Source organism: Colletotrichum graminicola (assembly GCF_000149035.1).
Source record: "Colletotrichum graminicola M1.001 genomic scaffold supercont1.116, whole genome shotgun sequence".
Lineage (NCBI taxonomy): Eukaryota > Fungi > Ascomycota > Sordariomycetes > Glomerellales > Glomerellaceae > Colletotrichum > Colletotrichum graminicola.
In genome coordinates, this window is record NW_007361120.1 from 6,327 (window position 1) to 32,722 (window position 26,396).

The following is a 26,396-nucleotide window of genomic DNA, read 5'->3' on the forward strand; positions in this document are numbered from 1 at the left end:
TTAAACCGCGGCACTTTGGAGGCTTTAACGACTTGAGGGTCATCTATTCTCTTTCTTACTAACTCTATGTTATCTCTATCCCCCGTGGTCCCAGTCCTACTTCAGAACGTGTATCCTCAGCATGATAGTGATAAAGCCTGGTGTGCGCTCTTGCGAACATCCAATATTGGCTTGCAAGTTTCCAGACTTACGGTTGACTAACGAGCTAATATACCGTTCTATCCCAGGTATATAGAGCAATTATAACCTATCCAAGGTTGTTAGCGACCAGGCAAAGAAAGGTCCTAGATACCCCAATCTAGAAGATCTTGCCACTACGTGACACAGGCAACCGCAGACCTACGGCGTAGTAAGAGCCGCCGCCATATGACCACAACGGCCCCCTTGACTCGAAGAGTACAATGCGGGCGATGAAGATCTGCGTCGAGCTGCAGTTAGGCTGGTTATAGATAGACTTCTCGTTGTCGTAATCCGCCACCCAATCCTACACATTCTCAAAATACCTGTTAGCGTGGGACGTCACGCAGAACATGAGTGAGGCGGCAATGCACTCAGCTTTGTTCCTGACCTCGTGGCACTTGCTCAGCTCGAGATCGGTGCCCGACGCGGAAGTGCGAATCCCACATGGCCGCAGCCCCCTGCGACGCAGCAGTGACGTTCCACTCCATCAGGATCACGCCAGCTGTAGCGCCGCGCACCAAGAAGAGCATCTCAATAGTCTCCATGGTGCCGATTTCGCCCTTGTTGCCTCCCTAGACCATGACTTTGGGGTTCTGCATGTCGCTGATGTAGAAGCGGAAGCCTAAGCTGGAAGGGATGAGCGCTTGACACCATGCGGTCTTCCAATGCTGGATCCTTTGGGCCATAAGAGCGTCGCATTCTCCTCCCTGTCTTGGTCCTCCGCGCGCGGTTTTCATCTCATGGTTAGATATCATGTGGCGTCGCATCTGATCGCTAGAATAACAGGCATACGGTCTATCGTCATTACATAAAAGACACTATGGTCCATCTTTTAGCGTGATCTGGTGCTCTATGGTCTGTGAGCCCGGGGGGACATCAACGGTCTTGACTTCCTCTGGTAACCGTATGGCAGGAGAATGGCCGAAGCGCCTCTCGTACTCCAAGATCTCTTTTCCGCACCAATGGTGGGTGTTGTTATGGTGCTGTTGGAGATGACGGCCGAAGGCGATGATCACACTCACTACACGCGTCGTTAGTCGCATGCTGTGAAGTGGGAAGATCTCACTTGTGGTGCCGACCGCTTCGGCGAGGTGCCAACGTACATGGATGACTGCATCGACGAGAAAATGTCCAACCTGGTCCCCTTCGTACCCACCGAGGCCGGGAAGCGATTGTACGACGAAAACCTCGGCGTCGATCTCCAGGTGGTCAGCGGCCATTTCAAGTGTAAGCTGAACTGCCGACTGGTCTGCTTTTGGCAACATTGATAGGAACAGATTCAACATCAGCAACCGCCATCACCGAACGAAAAAAGGAACAGCACGCCAGTTCTTTTCTCTTTGCTATTTGCGACTGCCCAGAAGGGTATCAATACTGAGGGCGATGGGCGCGCCTGGAGGGGCTCCTAGTCTGTGTGGCTGACAGAGAGCCACGCCAGTTGGCCCTGGCGGCGGAGGGCGCTGGTGGCTGTTGCGGAGAGATCGTCCGGCTCAATACACACGCAGAGGTTAACTTTGCGGCCGGAGGACTCGACATTAGGGGGCCATGATGGAGGCAGTCAGGCTGCGGTTGTCAGATCAAGGATGAATAGGGCGGTGTGACAAGACGAGCGTCATGAAGCGGCCAAGATAAAATAGGATGGAATGAAGCACGGCAAAACACTAGTCAACAGGCCCCCATCTAGTGCAGCCCCTGCCAGATGCCCCGGCGAGCGAGCGAAAGCACACGGGTGTGTACATGCGCGTTCCAGCTCTGTTCGTTAGGTCCGTTGTCGCGACAACACTTGTCAGGGCGCGCAATATCGAGAACTGTGGCCACCGGCGGTGTAGGTCCAAGTAAGTCAGGTTCGAGGTAAGTCATCTTCCTCATTTGCGGGCGTGGGCTCAAAGACGAAGTCTCAAACGCTCTGCTCTTGGAACTCGGGCATCCTATTGATTACGTCCTTAAAAGCGGCCTGCACAAATGTGGAAGTCAGCAGGTAGGTACCAAAAGAACAAAGGATGTGAGCAACCAACTCGCTCGCTGTGGCCCATGGCGCCAATGTCTCTGTCGTAGTCGCTGATGCTCCTTCACAAGTGGCGAAGGGCCCTTGGAACCTTTGCCGCATCGTACGAGATGGTGCGCACGGTGCCCAGGGCGGCGTTGAAGACCTTCTTGTGAGGCAATAACAAGCTGCTGCGTCAGGAGGACGAGGGCGCGCCAGAGAGGGGAGATGTAGGGGGGGCGTCTTGAGGCGCTTTCTCGGGGTGTGCTCCCCGTCCAGCTGTCCCGAATCGGAGAAGCTGAAGCAAGAGGGCGTGACCGAGGACGATGCTACTGAGGACGATGCGCGGGCAATTGAGTGTCTCTGTAGGGGAAAAAAAACTCATGCTGGAGTACGACGATAGCGGCGGGGTGATGGGATGCAGGCGCTTCTAGGGGTGGAGGTGGTAGTTGTAGTCGGTGTCTGAGTCGAAATGCTTCTGTGTTTGTGAGGGCAGTGGCGGCGTATTGCTCTCGAGCGTGTCAAGCCAAGCAAGAACAGTCTGCCAGGGTGTTTCTCTATTATTTGCTTTGCATTTGTGCTCTGTCTGACTTCCTCATTTTCCAACTGTCTGAACTTCCTGCCGAAGGGGGCTTCTCTGGTCTGATATCCGTACTGTAGTAGGTACTGCAAGGTCCGGTATGAAGTTGCACTTTCCAGCTGCTCGGTGGGCGGCTCCACTATCAGGCATTTAGCGTGTTCAAGAGTGGAGACGGTTCAGGAGACTGTCCAATCAAACACCCCACCCCACCATCGGGAGTCAGCCTGTGCTGTCTACGGAGTAGTACCTACCTTTTGTGCCTAGGTACCTCCTAGGTACTAACCAGACACGCACGCTAACCCCTGTCGGGGGTGCCCCGCACCTCCAGCCCACCCAGCTCCTGCAGATGTGAACGTGACGCGACTGAGATTACACGCTTGCGCGACGCGTAGCCGAGGAAATGTGGGCCGAACCTCGGTGATGGCGGGGTGTTTGGAAGGTCACATAACTGTCCAAAGTGCAACAAGGAAGGTGGTCGTGGGAACATGGCGTGCTGAGCCGTTGAAGGCTACCAGATCGCCCACGTTAAACACACGAACACAGCGACGCCTTGTAGCTAGGCATAGGCATATATGGGGAGGGCACAGACAAGGGCAGGGGCAGATTGGATGTGTCGGAACCAGAAATGAAGCCGTCTTAACATAGGCATCCACTTGGGTCAAGACTAGACCAGTGGGCAGTTATCGTGAAGAAATCTATAAGTGTTGTGTCTGAGCCGCTACAGCTGTTGTCGGACTTGTACAAGAGATGGGGACCATGATCAGGTCAATAATAGGGATGACGCTATTAAACTCGTTATTACTCTACGCGTTCTTAAGGGAGACAAGCATGACTGGTAGCCCTGGGAGACATTAGACAGGAGAGAGAGAGGAACATGAGAGGCAGGGACGTTTGTCCTGTACCAGCCTTATGTTTATGCAATATGTCTATCATTGAGATAAGCGAGGTTCAACCTTGTGTTTCTAGCTTTTTGATTGGCTCACAGAGGTTGGACCATGTTCTGACCCCATCCTCCCTTAAGCGAGGTTCAACCTCGCATTTCCAGCTTCGTGATTGGCTCACAGAGGTTGAACCACATTCTGACCCTATCCTCCCTGGAGTGGGTCTGTCTGTCTAGTGGAGGTTAGGTCACTAAAGTGGTCCAACCTCTTAACTCCGATCCTGCAGCCGCCTATTCTGTGCTTCAGCAGCTAGATTAAACCTCACCTACCTGATGGTTACTTCTTTGTTTGGTACCTGCCTGAACCAACTGCATCTCCTTCCTTCCTCAAAGCATCACCCAGCATGTCGTCCACTGCTGTCTTCTCTATCTCCCTGGCTGCCGCTCTCTGTCAACCAAACATGCATCGCTTGGCCTACACGTACCCGATCTTTTCGTCTTCACCTTGACATTCGTTCTCTTCCACGGCCGATTTAACTTCTTCGTTGTGGACACTTGTCGATACAGTTCACCAGCAGATAGCCTCGAGGCCGATGTGGTAGTCAGCTTCCCGGCCCCCTTCTTTCTTCTGGCGCAGCAGCAACAGCAGCAGCAATAGCAATCAAACCGATGGCCTCGACATGCCCGCCAGCACCCAACAACTTCGCCATTGGCGGCGCACATACATCCAATGCCCCTAGTCGCAACGACCGCAACGATCACACCGACGCCTAAACTGAGACACCATCCGACGCAGGCGTGTACCCTGACCCCCTTCTCGACCCGGATGCGCCAGAGATCGATGTCAAGGCCGAACTCTCGCGCGACCCCATACCCGAAGAAGCTCGCAGCGTCTGGAACTCGGTGGTTAGTAAATAAGATAAGGATTAGCTTTTTAGCCTTTATTTAATTAATAAAGTATATAACGTTTAAAAGTAGACTTCTGCCATCACTTCTTTTGGCGTTCGTGCCCTCCTCAGTCCTTCGGTCCGAGCCGCCCTCGCCTTTGAGCAGTCCCCCGCCTTCATCCGCCTCCGTCCGGAGCTGGACAGAGCATGCCAAACCTGGAACATCCCACCCTGTGTGCTGGTCTTTTGCCATCTCGACCAAGTGCCTTCAAAACAAGCTCGCCTCATCCGCAACGCCTCCAAAACCGGTACCCCATTCCCCACCTCTCCAACTTCTGCTTCTCTCCGTGAGATCTCGCAGGGCCGGGGAGGGCAAGATGCGTGGTGTCAATCGCGCAAGCGACAAGGTGCAACCCTATGATCTAAACCGAGCCCTCGAATGGATTAGTGCCATGGATCCCAAGGCCACTATTGGCAAGGTAAGAAGAGACCCCCTGTTCTGCCGGCCTGCTTGTCCGCGTGGGCCACACACGCAGACTGCTGTCGCCCTTCTGTGTCTGTTGTAGCCTGCTGACTTATTTTCTTTTGCTCCTTTTCTACAGGGCAAGGAGGCAGCTCCTCCCATCAAAAACAAACAGACGATTCCGGAGCCCGAGTCTCAAACCGAACCGTAACCGAGACCAAAACCTCCCACAAGTCTTCTTCATCAACAAGAAAATACACCTCCCTCGACTGACCTTGGGAGCCCCCTAAGGAAAACCAGTGCGGCTTGCCTAGACACAATCCTAGAAGTAAACGAGAGCACCATCAGCACCTCGCCGGGCTTTCCCAACCTTATGCTTCACGGGAACATCACCCAGAGAAGAGGGTCTCAAGCATTGTCGGCCCGGCAAAGCCAATATGATGTTAAAACACACGCGGGGAAAGGAGCTAGCGATTCCGGCTCCTGTGAAAGCCTAGGGAACGATTACAGCAGCGCCCAAGAATATCATGGTGCCGACGTCTTGGGTAGTGACGATGAAGCGGTCGAGGGGGGTTTCTTGTACAGCCACCGAGCACGTCGAGCGGATCTCAACAAAGCGGCGAATAATGACGAGGAGGATCCTGAACGAGGCAGAAAGGCCGAGTCAAGGCAACCAAGCCCGTTTTCCGAGTCGATACTTCCAGTCGAGGACAAGTCAAGGCAACCAAGCCCGTTTTCCGAGTCAATACCTCCAGTCGAGGACAAGTTTGGTGTCGAGAAGCTGCCAGACCTGGAACCCAGCCCGTTCGGCGTCAATTCACTGTCATCGTCCCTAAACGTTCGCGAGATGGACGACGATACGGACAATGATGGCAACGGTAATAATGACGAGGTTGTTGCGCGCCCCAGGAAGCGATCTCGGGACATGTCTGCGCAGTCTGCCGAGTACATGAGCCTTATCGGCAGTCGGTCTTGGCTCAGCAGCGAGGTGGTGAGCAGATGCGTCGGCGTGATTGTGACGTCTTGCAAGCCAATGTGAGTGGCAGTAGATCCGCTGGTCCACAAAGACATGGGCCAAATACCCCAGCCTCGCCTCACCAAAGAGCTTGTCATGTCAACGGACAAGGTCGTCCTCCCGTTGCACCTCTGCTCCACCTCAACGAGGCCGAAAAGCAAGTCCGCCGGCTGCTGCCGGGACCAGAATGGTTCCTGCGAGAGATGGCCTGCCCACAGCAGCCTAACGGATTCGATTGCGGCGTGTACGTTATTCGCAACCTCGTCTACCTTGCTGCAGACCAGCCTATCCCGGCTCCAGTAGACGTCCTCCTCTGAAGAGCGTTGGTTGCCGTCATGTGCAAGTGGCTCGGGGTGGTTCCGACTGGCCAAGAGGAGACGACAGGGGCAATAGGCCGGGGTCGCCTCGAAAGTTGTTTCCGGGAGTTCTACCTTGACTCAGAGGATCTAGTCTTGAAGGTGGTCCCCACAGCCCCCCTGCCTAAACAGCCGATCACGACCAAACGAGGGGCAGATGCGCACTATACAGCTATCACAGAGTGGCATCGGCGCGTGGAGCAAGTCTGTTTAGAGAACAGGAAGATGGTTGCAGTATGGAACAGCGCCGTGCGGAACATCAAGGAGGCGCAGAAGGCTTTTGCTATGCTGCACAGAGGCTGTAAGGCAAATGTTGACAGTGCAGCGAGCGAGCGAGATGGCCTAGAGCTCTGCGTGCAGCGGTACCAGTCGTCAGTCCATTGGGGGAACGAGAAGATCATGCAGCATATAGAGGAGGCCCAGAGACAGCTGGGTCTCGCACAGGAGAGGTTGAGGAAGCGGCAAGAAGGCTTCTCTTTATGGGGCGAGCTGGTCGGCCTTCTCGAAGGGGCCGAGCTGACACTGAAGTCGAGGATACAGAGCCTTGGGCCTAATGATAATGATGATGATGAAGATGATAGGGAAGACGTGAAGTGACTTGTGGGGATAAATATCTTCAACCGGGGCTTCACTATTCAAAAGGGAACTTGAACTTGCATAGCTAGAGATGGGAGGACACAGCAGTAGCAAAGAAAGAGACGATATAGATACTATGATCAACGAGCCAACCAATACCAGTCCACAGCCAAGGGAGGTCAATCAATAATGCTTATCCTCAGGACGGCATCTACTACTATAATCCTACTCTCTCTACAGCTTACAGTCTCAGAAGCGTCCGTCCCTTGGTCTATTGCCAACGGGTGCTCTGCATGCATCAGTCTAAATTAGCCGATGCCACTATTGCACTTCAATTTAATCAATGACTTATCATGTGGGTATCAAGTTGTGCTCATTGTCCCCTTGTCGCGCGATTCATTCTTATCTTGTTGCATAAAGAAGAGATGGACAGGCTGGGAAGTAATCTCCCCCGACTCATGTCAGAGGACTTGATTTAAGGTGCAAGAAGTCCAGAAGATTACATCAGCTGGGAGCTTAAGTACCTATATCGACGCTATAAAATAGGTACCCGCCTGGGCACAGCTAGCGCCGGTGTTCGGACGGACGAGCCAAGGACAGAGCAGCAAAGGTACTGTACGGTTCGGCCCGGGCCGCTCACAAATACCTAGGTATCCATCACCGTTCCGTTACGTGTGCTGCAGCCACGTGCTTCTTTGGGGCTTGACTCCACCACCTGTTACACTCCACCACGTCAATACGAGCCACGGACTGTGTGTGTGAATACAACACGGGTAACTCTGCATAGAGCGACTTTTATTTTATGACTCTACCGTCTCAGACTCCAATCGTCTGGCTGCCAGTCGCTCCGTCGAAACGGGCATTGTCGGGCAGACTCCGCCACCGAAAACAAGCTAGTTTCTTTCGTCTGTTCTGTGGCAGATAGGGGGGCGGAATGGAATCCGAGCGGTTACACCAACGCCAGTAAGGTAGGCTACATACGTGGAAGCATGGACTAACCGATTTCGATATTCTTAGAAGCGCCGCCCCCAAAGCCAAGCGAGACGCCAGCTCTTTGTGTCCATAACTTGGAATACGCCTTGTCCATGTTGCATTTTTCGATTTCTTAGCCTTCGTCGAATGACCAAATCACCAACAGAAACGTCGACCAAACCCCCTTTGTCAGTTGCCAATGCCGACGTCATGAGACCCGCCACAGAGGGAATTGCTGGCCTCGCCCCGTTGTAGGAAAAGCACCAACCAGTACTACAAAAAATGGGTGTCTCCCGCCATAGGAATGATGGGCGTCTCTCCCACTGTTCCATTTCAGAGCCCCGTCATCTCGATTGTCCTCTGACCGAATCCCCCAGTCAAACGCCATGATGAGTAAAGACGCCGTTGAGTCTCCTCCACCGCCACCGCCGCCGCCGCCATATACAACCATAGCAACTACTCCGTCCGACATACCATCTGGAGCCTAGGACCTGGCATACAACACTGCAAGTGGGGGGACATCTCTTCGTGTTCGAGCAGGCGGGCTGTTGAGATGAAGAATATTTCGGATCGGCCACCTCAAAAACGTCGGGATGACTCGAAAGGCTGGTCGAACCCGCCTTCAAGAATCTCAGGAACTCGAGTGAATTGTTAGACCATCGAATTGCGTTTACCCCAAGTCGATGCACGATTTGCTTCAAGAAGGCTGCGACTGTCTCGTGAGACAATACCGAGGCAGTTTCCGACCGGGCCAATACCAGGCAGGCATTGAGCTAGTCCCAAAAGGTCAAGCTCTTGATGGTCAGTCGAGCCGCATTTGCACAGCACACGTTATTCAGGCAAGTGCCCTCACCGACTTTGATAATGCCAGAGGTAGAAACGCGGATGCTGCGGATCCCGAGTCTTTCAGAAAGCGATTGGACATGTTCGATACTGGAAAGAAGCTATGGGCGGCGCAACCGTGTTTGTTGTGTTTGATTGGACAACCAGCCGAACCATCTCCACTCTTGAGCATGCCAAATGTCTGATAGTGGAGCCGTCCACCGAGCAGCTGGAAAGGAAAGTGGAATCAAGGCCAAAGAACCCCCCGCCCCCGGAGGCCCTTTGACAGGCAGGTAGGTACACTGAATGTGGCCGTGCTTCCTTGATCATGCCACGAGGTAGGTACCTAGGTTCGTTCTTATGAACATCCACATCCAGCACGAATTTAGCCAGTGAGAGTCAAGCTTGATGTACGGATACCCAGTACCTATGTACTGTAGGTAGATGCCTGCCTGTACATCACTAGTGTACGTGTCCCCCCTGCCCCGCGGGTCAGGCCTTGCCGCTATCATCGAGGCTTTCTTTCAATTGAACGCATTCTGCAAGTCATGGCCTTTTTTCTTTTCATTTCTCCCCACTCGCAACAACAACCAACCTCTTTGCCAAAGCGATGACTACGAAAAAACAAAACAACCCTTAACACAAACGAAATCCTGCAGAACTCCAAGTTGGAATTTCCAAGGATCCACGATGGATTGTCTCTCTCGCTTCCCCGCCGAGATACTTTGCGGTGTAGCCGATGCACTCACTATCCCTGACACCCCGACCCGCCTTGACTTACGGAACTTAGCCCGGCTGGCCCTGGTCTCGCACATGTGGCATGGCATTGCAAATCCCCTTCTCTACAAACATGCCATCCTTTGGGACTGGTACATGCTCTGCCCAGGCAGGGAGTGGATGTCCGTTCCCACCAAACCCAAACCCAATCAGCTTTGTTGCTGACGCCGCTAGGAGCTTCTCCCACACCACCCGGGCGGCCATGAGCATTGCAGACCACCGACGGCTTTTTGGACCCCTAATGCCACGGTAAGTAACCGGCTATACTACTGTCCCTCTCTTCCTCTTCAATCTCGTATGCGTGATTCTGACAATGGCAGACAACTACCCGACAACCGAGTAGGCGTGCTCATGACCGCCGCGCTATCGGGCGACCTTGCTCTTTTGTCGCGCCTCGCCGGCTACGTCCCACACGCTCTTCGACCACTAGATACCGCCCAAGCCTTGTCAGCTGCATTCTACGTCCCAGGGTCTTGCCCGATACACGACAACGACGACTGGGAAGATCGCCGGCCGTTCGCCACGCTTCTCCATGTGGCCGCCATGCGAGGGGACCAAGACATGACCCGTTGGCTCCTCGGACGCCGAGTATCAATTGAGGCTAGCGCACTGCTGGGCTGCCTCTGCCCATCGCCTTACATGAATGCCATTTGTGTGACGGGCGTGTGGTCAGGATGGGGCATTGAGCCAACGCCGCTACATCTATCGCTTGTATACGGCAACAAGTCGACTGCCAAACTTCTGATTCGCAAAGGAGCTGTATGGGATCGGCCGCATACTAGCTGCGGGGGTCTCACGGGGCTGCACATGATGGCTGCGGGTCGCATGACAGAGATGATTGAGTGGACCATCGACCAGTGCCATGGTCCGTGGGCCGGTGTAGTTGCACGTAATGGTCCGGTCCACGACTGGCCAGACGAATTTGGGTATTGGAGTCTTCACTACGCTTGTCTCTCTGAGAGGCCCAAGGAGGAGGATGAAAGCTGGGCTGCGCAGATGGTTTCTGGTCTCATCAGGCTAGGGGCACTGGTTCATACAACAGACGGCAGTCGAATAGCAAAGCGAGTGTCCGAGGAGAGGAAAAGGATTCAAGAGGGCCCAAGGCCTCGCTGGACAATCGACAACCAGGCCGCTTTTGACTGGGCACAGCGGATCCAAGACTGGGAAGAAGACGGAGTAGTTCTGGAGTCTGAGCTGGCACTGTTTGCAGCAGATTGTATGCAATGGGGTCTTGCAGAAGCAGTGGCTGCAGTGTCTAAAGAGGATACCTAGATAGATTGGAGGGGGGAGGGATAGCTTTAATCATTGGCAAGGCGGAGGGAAGTTGATAGTTATACTTGGGCATCTGACTGAACGGGGGAGACGGGAAGGGCTTCAGGGAACAAACACCAAAGAGACAAGGTGCAACAGGAACGGAAAAGTATTAAGCGCTTGGCCAGGATGTGAGTACACTTTCTCGGCAGGACAGATATTGTTAACAGGCAGAGAAACAGACATAATCTTGATGACTCGACGATTTGTTGCGTGTCTTGTTGCAGTCCGGTTATTAACCGACCTCCTCTCCTGCCTCTAAGCACACCAACGAGCGAGTACTTACGTGCTTGTGAAGAGGGTTGGTGATGGGGGGTTGCAGCCTGTTTGATGGGAAGGGACATACATGTAATATGGAAAGTGCAATGGCAGGTGTAGATGAACGTGGAAGGAGAGCAGAGGCTTCGTGCCTGCCTGTCCGCCCATACCATACCATACCATGCTACCACGACGTCGTGTCTGTCTGTCTTGCGAGTCGTTGCTCTTCTTTTTCCTCTTCTCTTCTGCAGCCATCATCACCTGTTTTTGTCGAGTTTCGTCTTGTCTGTTGTTAGTCTGTTTCTAGTTTACTTTACTTTACTTTACCTCGCCTTGCCTCACTTCACCATGGCCAACAACAACAACAACAACAACGGCAACCAGTCCGGCGCAAACCAAGGACGACTGGTATGTGATTCTGCGTCATCTGCACCGCTCCCATCACCTGGCAAAGCAAAACACCACCAATCTATCAATACAAATCAGCTTGATAGCCCCTCTGCTTTTGTATCGTGTTATATATATATATGAATAGATAGCTTATAATACTAATGTTAACAACTATATGGAACTTTATAGACTCCTATCCCTACAATGCCGCCCCCTCCAGCAATGTCGTGTCTACCTTTATGAATGATGTCTTCGCGCCAGCCGCCGCAACCCGCCCGCAGGCCGCCTCTCGTGCCATAGCCTCTCTGTATGCCTCTGTCGAAGGCCACGGCCGGCACCTGCACGCCCAGCTCCGTGAGAACCCCGACGTCGCCGCCAAGGACATCAGAGCAGAGCGCGCCAATGCGACGCTCCAGGACCGCTGGGAGCCGCACCCCTGGGTCCCCGTTGCTTATGCTCCCAGGCCCCCGATCGCCCCCCTCATTATTCGTAAAATGGCTTGGATTACCGACAAGGTACTCTCCCGCCCCGGCGCCACCGTCGACGACCTCGCTGCCCTCTGGGCCGGATCTCCGCGAGACCCAGAGAATGCCGGGCTGCTGCTGCGTACCCTGGTCACCTCCGGCGCCTCCAACCTCACCAAGACTGTGGCTGTCCAGGCCGCCAAGCTCCTCGAGGTCGAGCTCGAAGCTGCCGATGCCGAGGCTGCGAGGCTCCAGCGCCTGCGCGCGCATGCTGGCCTTGCACGAGGCAGAGGTGGAGGAGGCCGACGAAGAAGCCGAGATGCTGCGGCTTGTTCAGAATGCCGAGGAGCAGCTGCGTCAGCAGCAGGAAGAGGAAGAAGAAGAAGGGGAAGAAGAGACCGAAGGCAGCCGCCGCTACAACGAGGCTTTCATTATGCACAGTGGCAACCAGGACAACGACGACAACGACAGCTTCTTCGGCTATGATGCCGACGGCCCCAACAACGATGAGCCTGCGCGCCCCCAGACCAGCCCTCTAATTTCCCACCCCTTCCCTGGCCCCAACTCCAACGAGGACCCCTTCGGTGTCTCGCCCTGCGCCCCTGTTGCTGTCCGCCCCAGGCCCGAGTCCGACTCTGAGTCTGACGCCCCGCCCCGCCAACGCCGCCGTACCGCAACCACCGTCTCCTCCGAGTCCGAGTCCGAGCCCGAAGCTGTCCCCGACTCCAATGCGTCTTCCTCGCCTGCACCCGCGCCCGCCAGCCGCGCCCGCCGCGTCCGCCGCGCCCGTCGCCCCAGACCACCCGCCGCCGACCAACAAGAGGAGATAGAAAGAATCGCGGAGAGTATTTATAGAAGCACCATGTCCCAGCTCAGGCAGGGAACTTTTACAAGACGCATGCCGCTGGCCGACCGCCGGGATATCGCGTGGCGCGCGCGCGCCGGTGTTCTCGACGCCGCAGCCGTCCAGGACGAGGGCATTGTCGAGCCCAACAATGAGCCCCGCGCCGGCCAGACATTTGAAGACTACCTGGATTCTGAGGACGATGAGGAGATGCTGGCTTGACCATGTAGACGTTCAGGGGCTACCATGTTGACAAGATGAACTGTCTCTTGTTGTATCTGCTATCGGAGCGTTTGTGTTCCTGGTTTTGTAATATTTGGTGTGCTCTCTTTCGTTTCGTGCCTTGTTATTTGCTCTTCGGGGTCCTCTGTGGTTTCTTGTGTTGTTCTTGTTGTCGGTTTGTTTATTGTGTTTATATATTTTACAGTTCTTTGTTGTCTTTTAAAATGGGAGTTCTGCGCAGTTGTGTCTAACTCTGACTTTTCCCTGTTTCACTGTCTATCTGGTATCTGCTTCCTATGTTAAACAATAACTAATACTAACTTAACAGGTATTTAAAGGTAATACTTACTAGACATAAAGACATATTAACCTTTTATCTATTATCCCTAGGTAATAATATCTTCTAATATATTTATAGGTAGTTATTATAGATATTTAGAGTAAGACCTTAAGCTATATATACGCAACAGTATAGTATTAGTATAGTATTAGTTTAGTGTAAGTACTTACTAAAGGTACATACAACTAGCTACGCTTATTAAGTCTAAGCAAGCTTAACAGCTAAAAGTCTTATAACTATAATATTTTAAGTAGTTATAGAAGAAGAGTATAGCAGTCTATAAGGCTAAGTATACAAAAGGTTAAATTATTTATACACCTAGGTAATATAAGTATTAAATACTTACTTAATATTTATTTAATAGAATATATATATAAAGAGAGTAAAAAGTGAATTTCTTTAAAGGTATAGTAATTATAAGGCTTAATTTAAAATAATAAATTCTATAATTAATATATAGTATAGATCTAAAGATTATTTTAAGGGTTTCCTAGTAAAGTTTCTATTCTTAGTAGCTATATATTAATATACTTAAGTTAATACACCTTGTATTTATATTATATTTCTCTCTATATAAAATATAATATATATTAGTTTCTATACTAAAAATAGACTTTTTATATCTTTAATAATAAGGGAGATCTACTTCTTAAAAAGAGATTAAAAGTGTTACTAAATATAGAAAAATAGGTTTAGTCTAAACTATATTTCTATATATATTTATATATACTATATAGGCTGGTATAAATATATATATATATATATAAATATATATATATAAATATATACCTAAGTTATATTTAAAAGTCCTTAAGACTTATATTAAATTGTTTTTTATTTACTCTCTATCTCTCTCTCTCTCTATATATATATATATTTATAGATAGTAAGTTATATATAGATATCTAATTTTAATTATTTCTATTCTTATACTAACTTTTCTTTATATATAATAATAAAGTCCTCTTCTAAAAAAGACTAAATTATACTTATACTTAAAGCTATATAAGAAGACTAAAGCCTCTTTATATAGTAGATAGCCTGTATTTATAAGATTAAAAAGGCTATACTTTATAACTAAGAAGCTAGGTAATAACTATAACCTAAAGTAGATATAAACTTAATAATAATATCGAAATTAAAAAAGGAAAAGAATCTTAAATATATTATTATTATAATTAATTAAAGGTTTCTTTTATAATAAGAAAGTATTTAAGATATTACTAAGTAACTTCTTAGTATATATAATATTATATATTAGACTTTAATAAGTAAAGAAATTTATAATATATATATATATATATATTATATATAATAACTAATATATTATAGTAAGTAATATATAAATACTTATCTTAATATTATTTTAATAAGTTAATATACTAAGAAATGCGACTGTACAAAAGAGTACGCAGGTCACCTGTTTTATTATTATAATTAAATAGTTACACACTTATAAGGGCAATTAATATCTAACTTACCCCCTTAAGGGCTTATAAAGCTTATAGGCCTAGACACGTTATGTTATGTGAGGTAGAAACCCTAGATTCCTAGGTAAAGACCCTCTATTATGTGTGTTGCGACTGTGTATTAAACTTAGTTAATTAAGATTAACTAGGAGCTAGGCTTATAACTACTAAGAAATAACAGGTAGATTAGTAGGATAACTAGATAGATAGGTAAATAGATAGGTAGAAAGATAGGTGTAGTTTTATTATGCTTAGAAGGTATAGAGAGCTAGAATCCCTTAAGGGGATCTTCTCTCTATATATAATTAACTAACTTCTATATTTCTAGTAATATATATATTAACCTTTATATTATATTATACTTATTATACTATTATATAGATTTAAAACCTTATATTATTATAGCTTGTTTTAAGCTAGTTATAGCCTGTTATACTACTTATTATAGCTTGTTATAGTATAATACAGTCTGTTTAATATCTAGTTTTATTTAAGTAGATATTTCTATTTTTAGTACCCTAGAGTAAATCTAGTTACTATTTATATATATCTACTTTTTATACTTCTTAGAGATAGAGTACTAGAGAGTAAATCTCTATAGGTCTATATCTAGAAGTAAAGGTTATATTAGATATCTCTTATATATATATATATATATATATAGTAGTGTTACTTTAAGGTTATAAATAAGGTTAAATTTAAGGTTAAATTTAAGGTTATAATTATATAAGCTTTTATATCTAAGTATATTTACCTTATAATAAAGTATTATATCTTACTAGGCTTTAAGATTATAAGTAAGTAACTTATAGTAGACTTTAGTAATAACTAAACACTAATTAGTACTATTACTTACTTTTATATTATTATAGTAACTTATATAATCTATATACTTATAATACTTTATTAGATTATATTATAAATCCCTTTTTATATCTCTCTTTTAGTTAATTTTATTTTTTATTAAATCTATTACTATTTTTTTTAAATTAATATATAATAGTTAGCTACTATAATCTAGTTACTTACTATAGTTAGGTTACCTACTTTTTAACTTTATAGTAAATTATAGCATACTAAATACTAATATAACTAAACTAGTAAAGTATATAAGATCTATACTAAAGAAAATCTCTTAAGTCTTATAGCTAAGGTTACTTAGTTATTAGCTAAATTTAGACTATAGTAAGGTTAGCTATTTCTTATCTACTTTACTAAAGTTATTACTATAGTAGATATTATTAACCTTTTATATAGTATAACGCTTTTTACTAAACTTTATTATTATTTATAACTTTAAAAGCTAGTATTACTTAGTAAGTTACTTTTAAAAGTAATCCTTTATATCCTTTAAGATTTACTTTTTTTACCTTAACTTAATTATTATACTTACTATTAACTAACTTATTAATTACTATACTATTTAAAAAGGCTAGACTTATAGTATAAATTTAATACTATTAAATTAGAGGTTAAAAGTAAAGTATATTATTATATTAGTTAGTAGTAAAGTAGCTACTATAATAGCTACTTACTATTACTATAGTAATAGTAATAAAGTTTATAATAAGGTATTAAATAGATTTAGTATAAATAGTACTTATTATATAAGCTTTTTATTATTATAAGTAGGCTTATTACTATTATTATTAATACTATTACTAACTTCCTTTTTATTATTATTAATAGTTACTTAGGTTACTAGTAACTTTTATAGTATTTTAATAGTTATTATTAACTTTTTTACTACTACTATAACTACTACTATTATAACTACTACTACTATAACTACTACTAACTTCTTTACTACTACTATAGCTACTACTAATTCTTTTAGTATCTTAATAATTATAATTAATTTTATTAACTTTACTACTAGTACTAGTGCTATTACTATAAGGCGCTTAATTACTATATATAATAATCCTTTATAAGTAGCCTTATAGGCTTAAGTACTATTAGCTAGTAGCACTAGTAATACTATTAAATTATAGGGATTATAATAGTTAATTAATTAATTCTATTCTATGTTCTTTTAGTAAATTACTATAGAAATAGGGAAAACCCCCTATTTCTTAGTTAGGAAATCCCTAGCTAATCCTAGTAATATTATTAGTAGACTTACTACTAGAAGTAGGGCTAATTCACTACCTATTCCCTAATAATTCGCTATAAGGTAACTATATATTTACTAGCTAATTTATATATAATTCCGCTATATTTAACACACCCCCTTAGCGCTAGTAACGCAGTTAATTACTATAGAGCCTACGCTAAATATCCTCTATATATAGCCTATTTGTTTATTAATTATCCTTTAATATCCTATACGTTTTCCTCCTCTATCTAGTAGTAAAGCTTTACTTTGTTATTAGCTAATTTTTACTATTAATTTACTTTAAGGCACGCGTGTTAGTTACTTATATTTAATTAAGCTATAAATATAGTAAATTATAGCGCACTAAGCGCCTTTATTAATCTATTAGCTATTAATCTAGTAGACTTCTTATATTTAATAGTAATTTAATTTACTACTACTTCTTATTATAGCTAGTAGTTATAAATATCTATATACTATAACCTTATTTATAGTTAGATAAGCTCTTTAGTAATAAGCCTAATAGTCTAGGTATTATTATAGCTAACGTAAATAGTTAGTAGCTATTTAGTAGCTGCCTGCTTATTAAGTAATAATTTAGTTCCTATTTATATTAATAGTTAAATACCTAGTATAGTAATTAATTTACTAGTAAAAAGCGCCTTTTTTCTAGTAAATAATAAGGCTAGTAATTTAGCCTTAGTAGTTAATATTATTACTATATCTTATTTATTAGCTTACTAGGAGATAAGCCCTCTAAATAGCTTTAGCGTATACGCTTATAAGCTATAATAGTTTAGTAAGTTATTAGTAAATAAGGCGTCTAAAGTAACCTCTAACGTATTATCTTTACTACCTAGCGTTACTTTATATTTAAGGTAAAGGTGCTATATATAGTAGAGATATCTAAGTATATAATTTACTACCTTTTAGTAATCTAGATTTAGATTATAGTTAAAGTAAGTAAGCTAGCTAGCTATAAAAGTAATATCTAGCTAAGTTATTACTACTATATATAGGATTATTTTTACCTTTTTTTAATATTAGTTAACCTCTTATAATAAGGCTATATATTTACTAGGTAGTAGCTTAGCCCTTACTATAAGTAATAATTTATTATATTTCTTATTTATTAGTAGTAGTTTAGTTACTTTATTATAATATACTACTTATAAGAGCTAGAGATAATAGTTACTTTAGTTATAAATTACCTTAAGGCTAAGGAACTACTATAATAAGCCTTTACTTTTAAGGTAGTATTATTACTAAAGAGCTACTATCTTATTACTTACTTATACTTTATTTATATAGTAATAAGCTAATATATAGTTATTAATATAGAAAAAGAATATAATATAATCCTTCTTCTAATAGTAATTCTTACTAGGCACTTAGTAAAAGCCCTATATAGTAAGTCCTTCTTTAAGGTGCTTTTACTATAGTAGTAGTAATTACTAAAGCCTATATAGCGCTTTCAGTAGCTAGAGGATCTAGCTAGAGATTTAGTAGCCTAGAGGTATCTCTATAAGTACTACCTTATTAATAGTAGTATAAATAAATATATTTACTACGTTATATTAAAGTAATTCTAAATTAAAGTAAGTAGCTATTACTATAAGTATTTTAAATAATATACTTACTAATATAGCTATATAAGTATCTTATAAATCCTTTACTTATTAGTTACTATAGACTATAAGTCTTACTTTAAATTTAGTTAATTAACTATATTTATTAAGCTTATAAGTATATACCTAATAGCAGCTAAGGATTTAATACCTTTTAGCTACTACTTATAGCACTATTACCTAAGATTTTAATATTTGTACCTATATAGCGACGCTATTTTAGTGGCTGTAAATTACTTTGTATATTGGTTGCCTTTTAACTATCTATAGGTTAGTAGAGGGTATAGTAACTTCTAATATATACCTATTAGCCTATAATGTCTAGGAACTCCTTTATTATGTACTAGTAATTTACTAGTAACGTCTTTATAATTATTATACTTATTAGGCGTTATATAGTTAATTAAGTAGCCTTAGGCGTACTTTAGCTAAAAGTAGTAATCTTTACTTATTAGTTAACTTTATAATATACTAGACTATATTATTACCTATAAGCTACCTTATATATAGTCTATAATCTTTTACTATAAAGTAAGCCTTATAAGAAAAGTAGCCTTAAATAAAGTCCTTAGTATAATCTAACTACCTATATATATAGTAAGATAATACCTTTTTATAACACCTTTAAATAAGGTTACTACTAGCTAGAGATTACTTAATAGGCTAGCTATAGTTACTTAGGAATTAAACACCTTTTTACACTTAGTAACGTCTTATAAATTAATTACGTAGGGATAAGATAAGGTATAGGGGATTACTATCCTTATTATTTTAGAACTATTAGTTCCTAGTAAGTTACTAGCTTATAGGCTATTAGCTATTAATAAATTATTTAAACTATTATTAGCTTTAATTACCTTAAGTAAGTTACTAGCTTATAGGCTATAGGCTATTAATAAATTAATTAATAAGCTATTAGCTATTAATTTAGGTATTTACTTATTAATTATTTTACTATTAGTAAGTATTTAGCTATTAGCTATTAGATTAATTAATTTAGAACTATTAGTTTCTATTTTACTACCCCTTATATTAATATCTATAAAAGCTATAAAAAAGGCGCTTAGTAGTAATAGTAGTAAAGTAAGGAGAAGTATAAATTTTACCTACTTATATAAATATTCTAGTGCGTTACCTAATTATAAAGCGCCTAGTAAAGTAATATTAACGTGCTTAACTACTTTATCTATTTCTTTATTAGCTTCTTTATATATTAGGGTTTAATTACTAGTTATAATTAGCTTATTAATTTATTATTAGATTACTATAAAGTTAGCTTTATAAAGCTTATTAAGTAATCTTTTTATTAATCTATTAAAGATTTATTTCTTATTAAATATTATATTATATATAGTAAAAACCTTTTTTACACTAAATACTAAATATAATATAAATTACTAAATATATATCTAATAAGGAATCTAATCTATATATAGGCAGTAAGCTTTTACTAGTAGTTTTATAATAGTTATATATCTACTATTAGTATATACGCTTAGTAGCTATAGGCTTATAAATATAAAAAATCTAGCTTTACTATTAGTAAAGGCTTAGTATACTTATTAAGTATAAAATATAAGTAAAATAATTAATATAAGGATTTTTACCTCTAAGCTACTAATAGCGTTTAATTATAAAGATATATAGCTATAGTTATAATTTTAGGCTATAGGACTTTAGGTAATTTTATATTAATCTATATATATTACACCTTAAGTTTAATAATTATAGTAATTTACTTAGCGCTACTGTTTTAAGCCTAGGTATTTACTACTAATAGCTTAATAAAGATCTTATAATTAAAAAGCGTGTCTATAAGTTACTTAAGGCGTAGGATTTCTTAGTTAGCCTTAATAACTTTTAGCGTAATTAAATATTTAGTCTTTAGTATTATAAAGAAGCCCTTTATTATTAATTTAATAGTATCTTAGTAGTAGCTATATAGGTAGAAATCCTATACTAGGCCTATTACCTAATTTAAGATTATTATTACTAAGTAGTATTTTATATAGCCTTATTTAAGATTATAAAAGTCTAGCGCTAAGTAATTACCTAGCGCTATATTTATAATAGATTTATAAGGCTAGTAGTAAATCTACTACTTTATTTTACTAAGACTATATAAATTATAGTCTTATATTATTATAGTGTTAACTTAGGTTAAATATACTCTATATATAGTATTTATAATCCTTTATAGAGCCTTAGCACCTAAGTAGCTAAGACGCTTATACTATATTATTATATTACTATAAAGTAGTTATTACTATATTAACGTTATATATTTATTTCTTACTTATAAGGTTAGTAGTAAATTATTAGTAAAGTGTATAGTAAAAGCGCTTTTACTTTCTTAGCTATAGCTATATTACTTATAATATTTAAGCACTTATTAGTTAGCTTATTCCTTAATATAGCCTATAAGGCTATAATCTATACGCCTTAAGTAATTATTACCTAGGCTTATATCTTACTATATACCTTACTAGTATAGCCTTATAAAAGAAATAAGTAATATAGTAAATACGCTATAATATATTATATTATATATATAGAGCTTTATTAGTAAGCTATTAGCGCCTTTTAAAGTAATCTCTATAGTACTATATCCTTTAATTATAACTTAGGTAGTACTAGCTTAAATATAGTTACTAATTAGGGCTACTACTAATATAACAAACTATAATATATAGTTAAATATATAGTTAGTAGTACCTAAATTAAGTAAGGCTAAATTACCTAGCTTATAGCCTTATAAAGTAGTATAAAAAGCTACCTTTATATAGTATTTACTATATAGTTAATATAACTTAGCCTTAATTCTTTATACTTATTTAGTAAGGTTAAGATTACTTATAATATACTTATTAACTTATTACTAACGTTATATATTTACTAACTAATTACTAGGCCTTTATAATTTATTTATAAAGTAGTAAAGTTATAATAAATAAGTACTAAAGTACGTAAGGCACTTTACCTTTTTACCTATACTTTATTAGTAGTAATACCTCTTATTATTAAATTTACTATCCTTTACTACGCCTTTAGTATATATTAGGCTATTATTATTATTACCTCTAGTTAGGCTAAATACGCTATAGCCTGCTTAGCTATAATATAGTAAGTTATTAGTAAAGGCTTTAACCCTCTTTAGCGCTATCTTATAAAAAGACTACTAGTTAAGATTATTCTAATTACTTATTATTTTACTTATTACTATATATAAATCTAGCTAGGCGCTAAGTGCACTACTTTATAATATAGTAGTAAGGTTATTAAACTAAATTAATAGCTATTAGTAGTTAAGTAAATTAACTTATACTAATTTACTATAGGCTACGTTCTATTTATTAAGCTATATAGTAAGATTTTTTTTAGTAGTTAAGGCCTTTTGCTAGGCTTTTACTAACACTTTACTATATTTATTATAAGTATACTTTATATGCTCTTCTTTAGTTATTCCTACTACTATACTAAGCTTATTAAGCTATTTAGCTAGTAATTTATTAGATTTATAATATCTTTCTTAAAGATCTATAGATATAGTAGATTTAACTATATTAGCTATATTTTTAACGTTTTTTTACTAAGTAGTATACTTATATACTTCCTTATAATAGTAGCTTATCTAGCTGTTTAAGTATATAAGATTATATAAGTTAAGATTATCTAGTGTTATTATATATTTAGTTTTATATATAAGCTTATTAGGTATAGCTATAATAGCCTTACTTCTTACTATATATAGCTATATAGTTACTTACTAGGATATCTTAGTAATTACTATAGCTATAGTAACCTTTTAGTAAGTAGTAAGCTTATCCTTAGTTAAGGCGTATAAATATTACGTTATAAGTAGCTTTATTAGTTTCTTTAGATATATCTTAAGAATTAATTAGTCTGCTACTATAACCTCTAGGTTAATATACTCCTAGAGATTATAACGCTTTACCTTTACTTAGATAGCGTTAAGCTATATAAACTAATTACTATATAATTATAGGATAGTTACCTTATTATTATAGTTCTTATTAATTATTATAATAGTATTTAATTAGTAAATAGGTATATTAGTTATTATAGATATATATATTAAACTATTAATTATTAAATTATAAGGATTATAATAGTTAATTAATTAATTCTATTCTATGTTTTTTTAGTAAATTACTATAGAAATAGGGAAAACCCCCTATTTCTTAGTTAGGAAATCCCTAGCTAATCGTAGCAATATTATTAGTAGACTTACTACTAAAAGTAGGGCTAATTCACCGCCTATTCCCTAACAATTTACCGTAGGGTAACTATATATTTACTAGCTAATTTATATGTAATTCCGCTATATTTAACAAATACCTCTTTACTACTAGGGGTAGTAACCTCCTTCTTTAGCGCTATTATTTAGTAATAGTAGTAATAATAATAGTAATAAGCTTATTAATTAAGGCTATTTATACTATAGTATTTATATAAAAATTTATAAATCTATAGGTAAGTGGCCACCTAGTAGGGTAACCCCCCTACATAACCCTAACTAGGGTGGTTATAATAGTGTTTCTAACGCACAGACTAAAAAATAGGTTTTAGACGCTGCCAACACAACAGACTGTATTCCGAACTAAGCCTCGTCTCTACGCAGCTAACCCACTTGAAGAATACGTATTTCTTTGAGCTGGATTACCTATCTCTACACTGTAGATAGTTAAGCCGTTTTTCCCTATAATCTTTCCTACCTGAACAGTGCCTCTACGACATAATACAAACCGTTTGGAAGCGTTTCTAATCTCTTTTGGGCCTAGGATTAGGTGGCTGGTCTGGTCCAAGCGGAGACGGCTGGAGGAGAGAGAGAGAGGGAGGGAGGGAGAGAGGGAGAGAAGAGCTCGCTTAGTTCTGCTTGTGTTTGTTACTTGAAATGGAAATCCCTCTTGAAGCCAGACGGCTGTGTGTAAAAATGTTCCCATCGCGCATCGCCGTCATCATTCCCATGGATCATGATAAGTCTCAGTTATGGCCAAGTACGTTCTCTTTGTTGGTTCCCGAGACACCAACCACTGTGGGCCGTTGCGGCACCCTGGTAATTATTCACCTGTTATCCGCTGTCTTCTTAGGAAGCTTATCTGTCTTTAAACCTGAGCGCGTTCCACTCTCTCTGCCCTATTTCATATTAGTTTGCATCATCCGTCAGCAACAGGTTGTGCCCACCGTCTACCCCATCATCATCATGAGTTCAACGCACTGGAGAATGCATCACAACCGGGCCAAGCTCATTATAGCCGCCGTATCCCTGTTCCTTGGCATCCTTGCCCTGATTGGCGCCGCCAATCACAAAGACGGCCGCAACGCTCGCTATTACGCAGTTGAACCCGCAGATCAGCACGTCCAGACGACGGCAACGGCAGCCAAGGCGTCTATTTGCCGCGCCCACCACGCCATCTCGATGCTCCTGCTGGCCACAGCAGTAGGCTGGCCGACGCTGAACGAGTTTGTTGCTGTTGACGTCAGCAGGACCCCCTTCGCCATGGAGGTGCGGGACAGACACGACGAGGACAGGGGTGGTGGTGACGCCGTGCTGCTTGAGCGGCAGAACACGGCCGTGCTCCGCGGATGGACCGAGACATATGAGAACCTGCTGCATGGAAGACGGCGTGCCGCCGCCCCTGGCCAGTCATAGGATACAAACAACATAGACGATGACGAAAATGACAACAAAAACAAGAACAACGGCAACGGTAACGGCAGCAGCAACTATGAGGGCGGTGACGACGAAACAGACCAGGTGATTGAAGTCCTGATGCTTGTTGGCACAACTCTGCGGAACCTAGATGCCAGGGTAGTCTACCTCTACGACCTACTCCTACAGATGGAGGCAGCAGGCGTATTAGCTATGAAGAAGCGGCGCAGCAGTAAGGGCGGCTGCGCCAGGGAAATTGCGCAGGACGCTGTGTCGTGCCCCAGTGGTATAAGGGAGTGTAAATGGATTATGATGGATTGGTTGAAATGGGAGTACGTGCGCTGGGGGGTGTGGCCTAGCGCTGATTCTGGTGTTCATGGATAATCCTGAGGTACTACTCTCTCCGTTTGTATGTGTGGATGTTGTTTCTGTCCTCTTTCTCTCTCTTTCTCTCTCTCTCTCTCTTTAACATTCTCTTACATAGTATAGAGGAATAGGACGGAAGGGCGGCTGAGTTGTGATTGAGAAAACGCTTTGATTGAGAAATAACGAACGAACAAGCTATTTCCAATGCCGACCAGGTTTTGTTCTTCAGCACTTGGTTTAACAACAACCAGATCTAAATAACCAAACTTCCTAGCACTACGTGCGTCACCAAGTCAGCATGGCTAACTTGGCCTTTTCGAGCGATATGGCTCAACAGGACGACAATTCCGGTTCTCGTCCTAGCCCTGCTGTGTCCTTTGAGGGCCAGCAAGTTGTCCAATGCGGAGATAGTATGCAACCCCCTTCCTCCCAAACGCAACACCAATAGCGCCCTCATGTTTGGGACCTGATGCTACGAGAGCAAAAGGCTGACCTGGTGACGCACCGCACTCTCTAGCTTTGCTTGACGAGTTGGCTGCTAAGCATAGGAGCAAAACGGGTAATGGCGGCCGCCTTAAAGTGGACCTATCAGAAAGAGCATAACAGATACTGCGATTTCTTGAGAATGACAATGCCGCATTCCAACAACACTGGAGAAATGGCCGAGAAGAACTTGAGGGCATTGACCCCGGCTTTGCGTGGCTGAAGAAGAAGGCTACTAGTAGTACACCAGGGCTTGATGAGCTGGTGTGGATGCCCAGCTGGGAAACAGGCCCAGGAGTGCTGTGGGGATACGTCAAGGTTTACGTAAGGAAATTCATCGACCTTGATGCAACTAAGGGTGGGATTACAGGAGAAAAAGAAGCACAAGGAGACGATGGTGCTGCCGCAGCCGGGACCGAGCCAGCCATAACTGCTACCGCCTTGCCTGGGGTTGTTGAGAGAGGACCTAACAATGACGCGCCGACCGCTGCAGACGAGAACAAATTGCCAAAGTCTTGCTCTCTAGCTGAGAGCGGCTGTGGAGAGGGCGCATTAGGCATGCCTGGAACGTGGCTGTTAACGGAAACGCTAGCCAGACCCTCGAATCGGCCGATAAGCGGAACAAAGGGGGAGCTGCTGGTGACGACAAGGCGCGGCAAGGCTGAGCAAGCTGGTCCGGTACCATCGCGCAAGGGCAAGGAGATGGCGGGCCCCAGCGGCGCAGATGTCCGGGTGGTGCAGCAGAAACTTGCAAGCATGTTGCTCTTAGAACAGCCCGGACCGTCTTGACAACAGCCTGCAACTGTGTGTGGCAATCGTTATCTAGAAGCGTGGCGGAACCCTCCCTGGATAAATTTGCAAACTACGTCTTGTACGCAACCGCAATGGCTTTGTTGCGGGGTGTTTTGATCCCTGAGCCGCTGCAGCCGCTAGGGGCCATCAACCCCAGATGGTATTAATGGTATAGAGAAGCACATGGCCATCACCGACAAGACTAAGGCAAGCGTTAGTGAGGGGAGGTGAGTATTTAGTAGATGTGACCTGGGTGTGTATTGCCGGGAGGTCCCCAGAAACTGTGCAGTGAAACGGCGGATGCGAGCAGACGAGGTGGCTGGTCATCTGGCGTGGAGGGAAGAATTGGGCCACTGATGGGAATGGAGAGATAATATGGGAGAAGCTAATATGATATGATGAGCAGGTGCCCTGTGAGGAGCCTTCTCCTTTACCACCATCACACACACCACTACAGACCACTAATACTACTACTATCTATGGCGATATTGTTGCTCCTCTACATTGAATAACACCGTTTTGGCAGCCTTAGTGGAGCTTGTTGCATTGTCTTCTTGTGCCTGCA

General features: G+C 42.3%; 7 protein-coding genes across 7 annotated transcripts; 6 read left to right on the plus strand and 1 right to left on the minus strand.

The window, feature by feature from the left end:
• Window positions 1–298: 298 nt before the first annotated feature.
• On the minus strand, window positions 299–725 carry GLRG_11760 (exo-1,3-beta-D-glucanase; the record flags this gene model as incomplete). Its single annotated transcript, XM_008102444.1, has 2 exons — window positions 299–484; window positions 579–725. 2 exons carry the CDS (start codon window positions 723–725, stop codon window positions 299–301), a joined length of 333 nt encoding a protein of 110 aa, XP_008100635.1.
• Window positions 726–6,570: 5,845 nt separating this feature from the next.
• GLRG_11761 (uncharacterized protein) lies at window positions 6,571–6,942 on the plus strand (the record flags this gene model as incomplete). Its single annotated transcript, XM_008102445.1, has 1 exon — window positions 6,571–6,942. The coding sequence occupies one exon, from the start codon at window positions 6,571–6,573 to the stop codon at window positions 6,940–6,942; it is 372 nt and encodes a 123-aa protein (XP_008100636.1).
• Window positions 6,943–8,839: 1,897 nt separating this feature from the next.
• GLRG_11762 (uncharacterized protein) lies at window positions 8,840–9,001 on the plus strand (the record flags this gene model as incomplete). Its single annotated transcript, XM_008102446.1, has 1 exon — window positions 8,840–9,001. One exon carries the CDS (start codon window positions 8,840–8,842, stop codon window positions 8,999–9,001), a length of 162 nt encoding a protein of 53 aa, XP_008100637.1.
• A 732-nt stretch (window positions 9,002–9,733) lies between these two features.
• Window positions 9,734–10,764, plus strand: GLRG_11763 (uncharacterized protein; the record flags this gene model as incomplete). Its single annotated transcript, XM_008102447.1, has 2 exons — window positions 9,734–9,741; window positions 9,813–10,764. The coding sequence occupies 2 exons, from the start codon at window positions 9,734–9,736 to the stop codon at window positions 10,762–10,764; spliced, it is 960 nt and encodes a 319-aa protein (XP_008100638.1).
• A 645-nt stretch (window positions 10,765–11,409) lies between these two features.
• On the plus strand, window positions 11,410–12,981 carry GLRG_11764 (uncharacterized protein; the record flags this gene model as incomplete). The annotated part of the gene is made up of 3 exons (XM_008102448.1): window positions 11,410–11,469; window positions 11,601–12,128; window positions 12,202–12,981. 3 exons carry the CDS (start codon window positions 11,410–11,412, stop codon window positions 12,979–12,981), a joined length of 1,368 nt encoding a protein of 455 aa, XP_008100639.1.
• A 10,545-nt stretch (window positions 12,982–23,526) lies between these two features.
• On the plus strand, window positions 23,527–24,190 carry GLRG_11765 (uncharacterized protein; the record flags this gene model as incomplete). The annotated part of the gene is made up of 2 exons (XM_008102449.1): window positions 23,527–23,593; window positions 23,688–24,190. 2 exons carry the CDS (start codon window positions 23,527–23,529, stop codon window positions 24,188–24,190), a joined length of 570 nt encoding a protein of 189 aa, XP_008100640.1.
• Window positions 24,191–24,854: 664 nt separating this feature from the next.
• Window positions 24,855–25,828, plus strand: GLRG_11766 (uncharacterized protein; the record flags this gene model as incomplete). The annotated part of the gene is made up of 2 exons (XM_008102450.1): window positions 24,855–24,966; window positions 25,227–25,828. The coding sequence occupies 2 exons, from the start codon at window positions 24,855–24,857 to the stop codon at window positions 25,826–25,828; spliced, it is 714 nt and encodes a 237-aa protein (XP_008100641.1).
• Window positions 25,829–26,396: the final 568 nt, after the last annotated feature.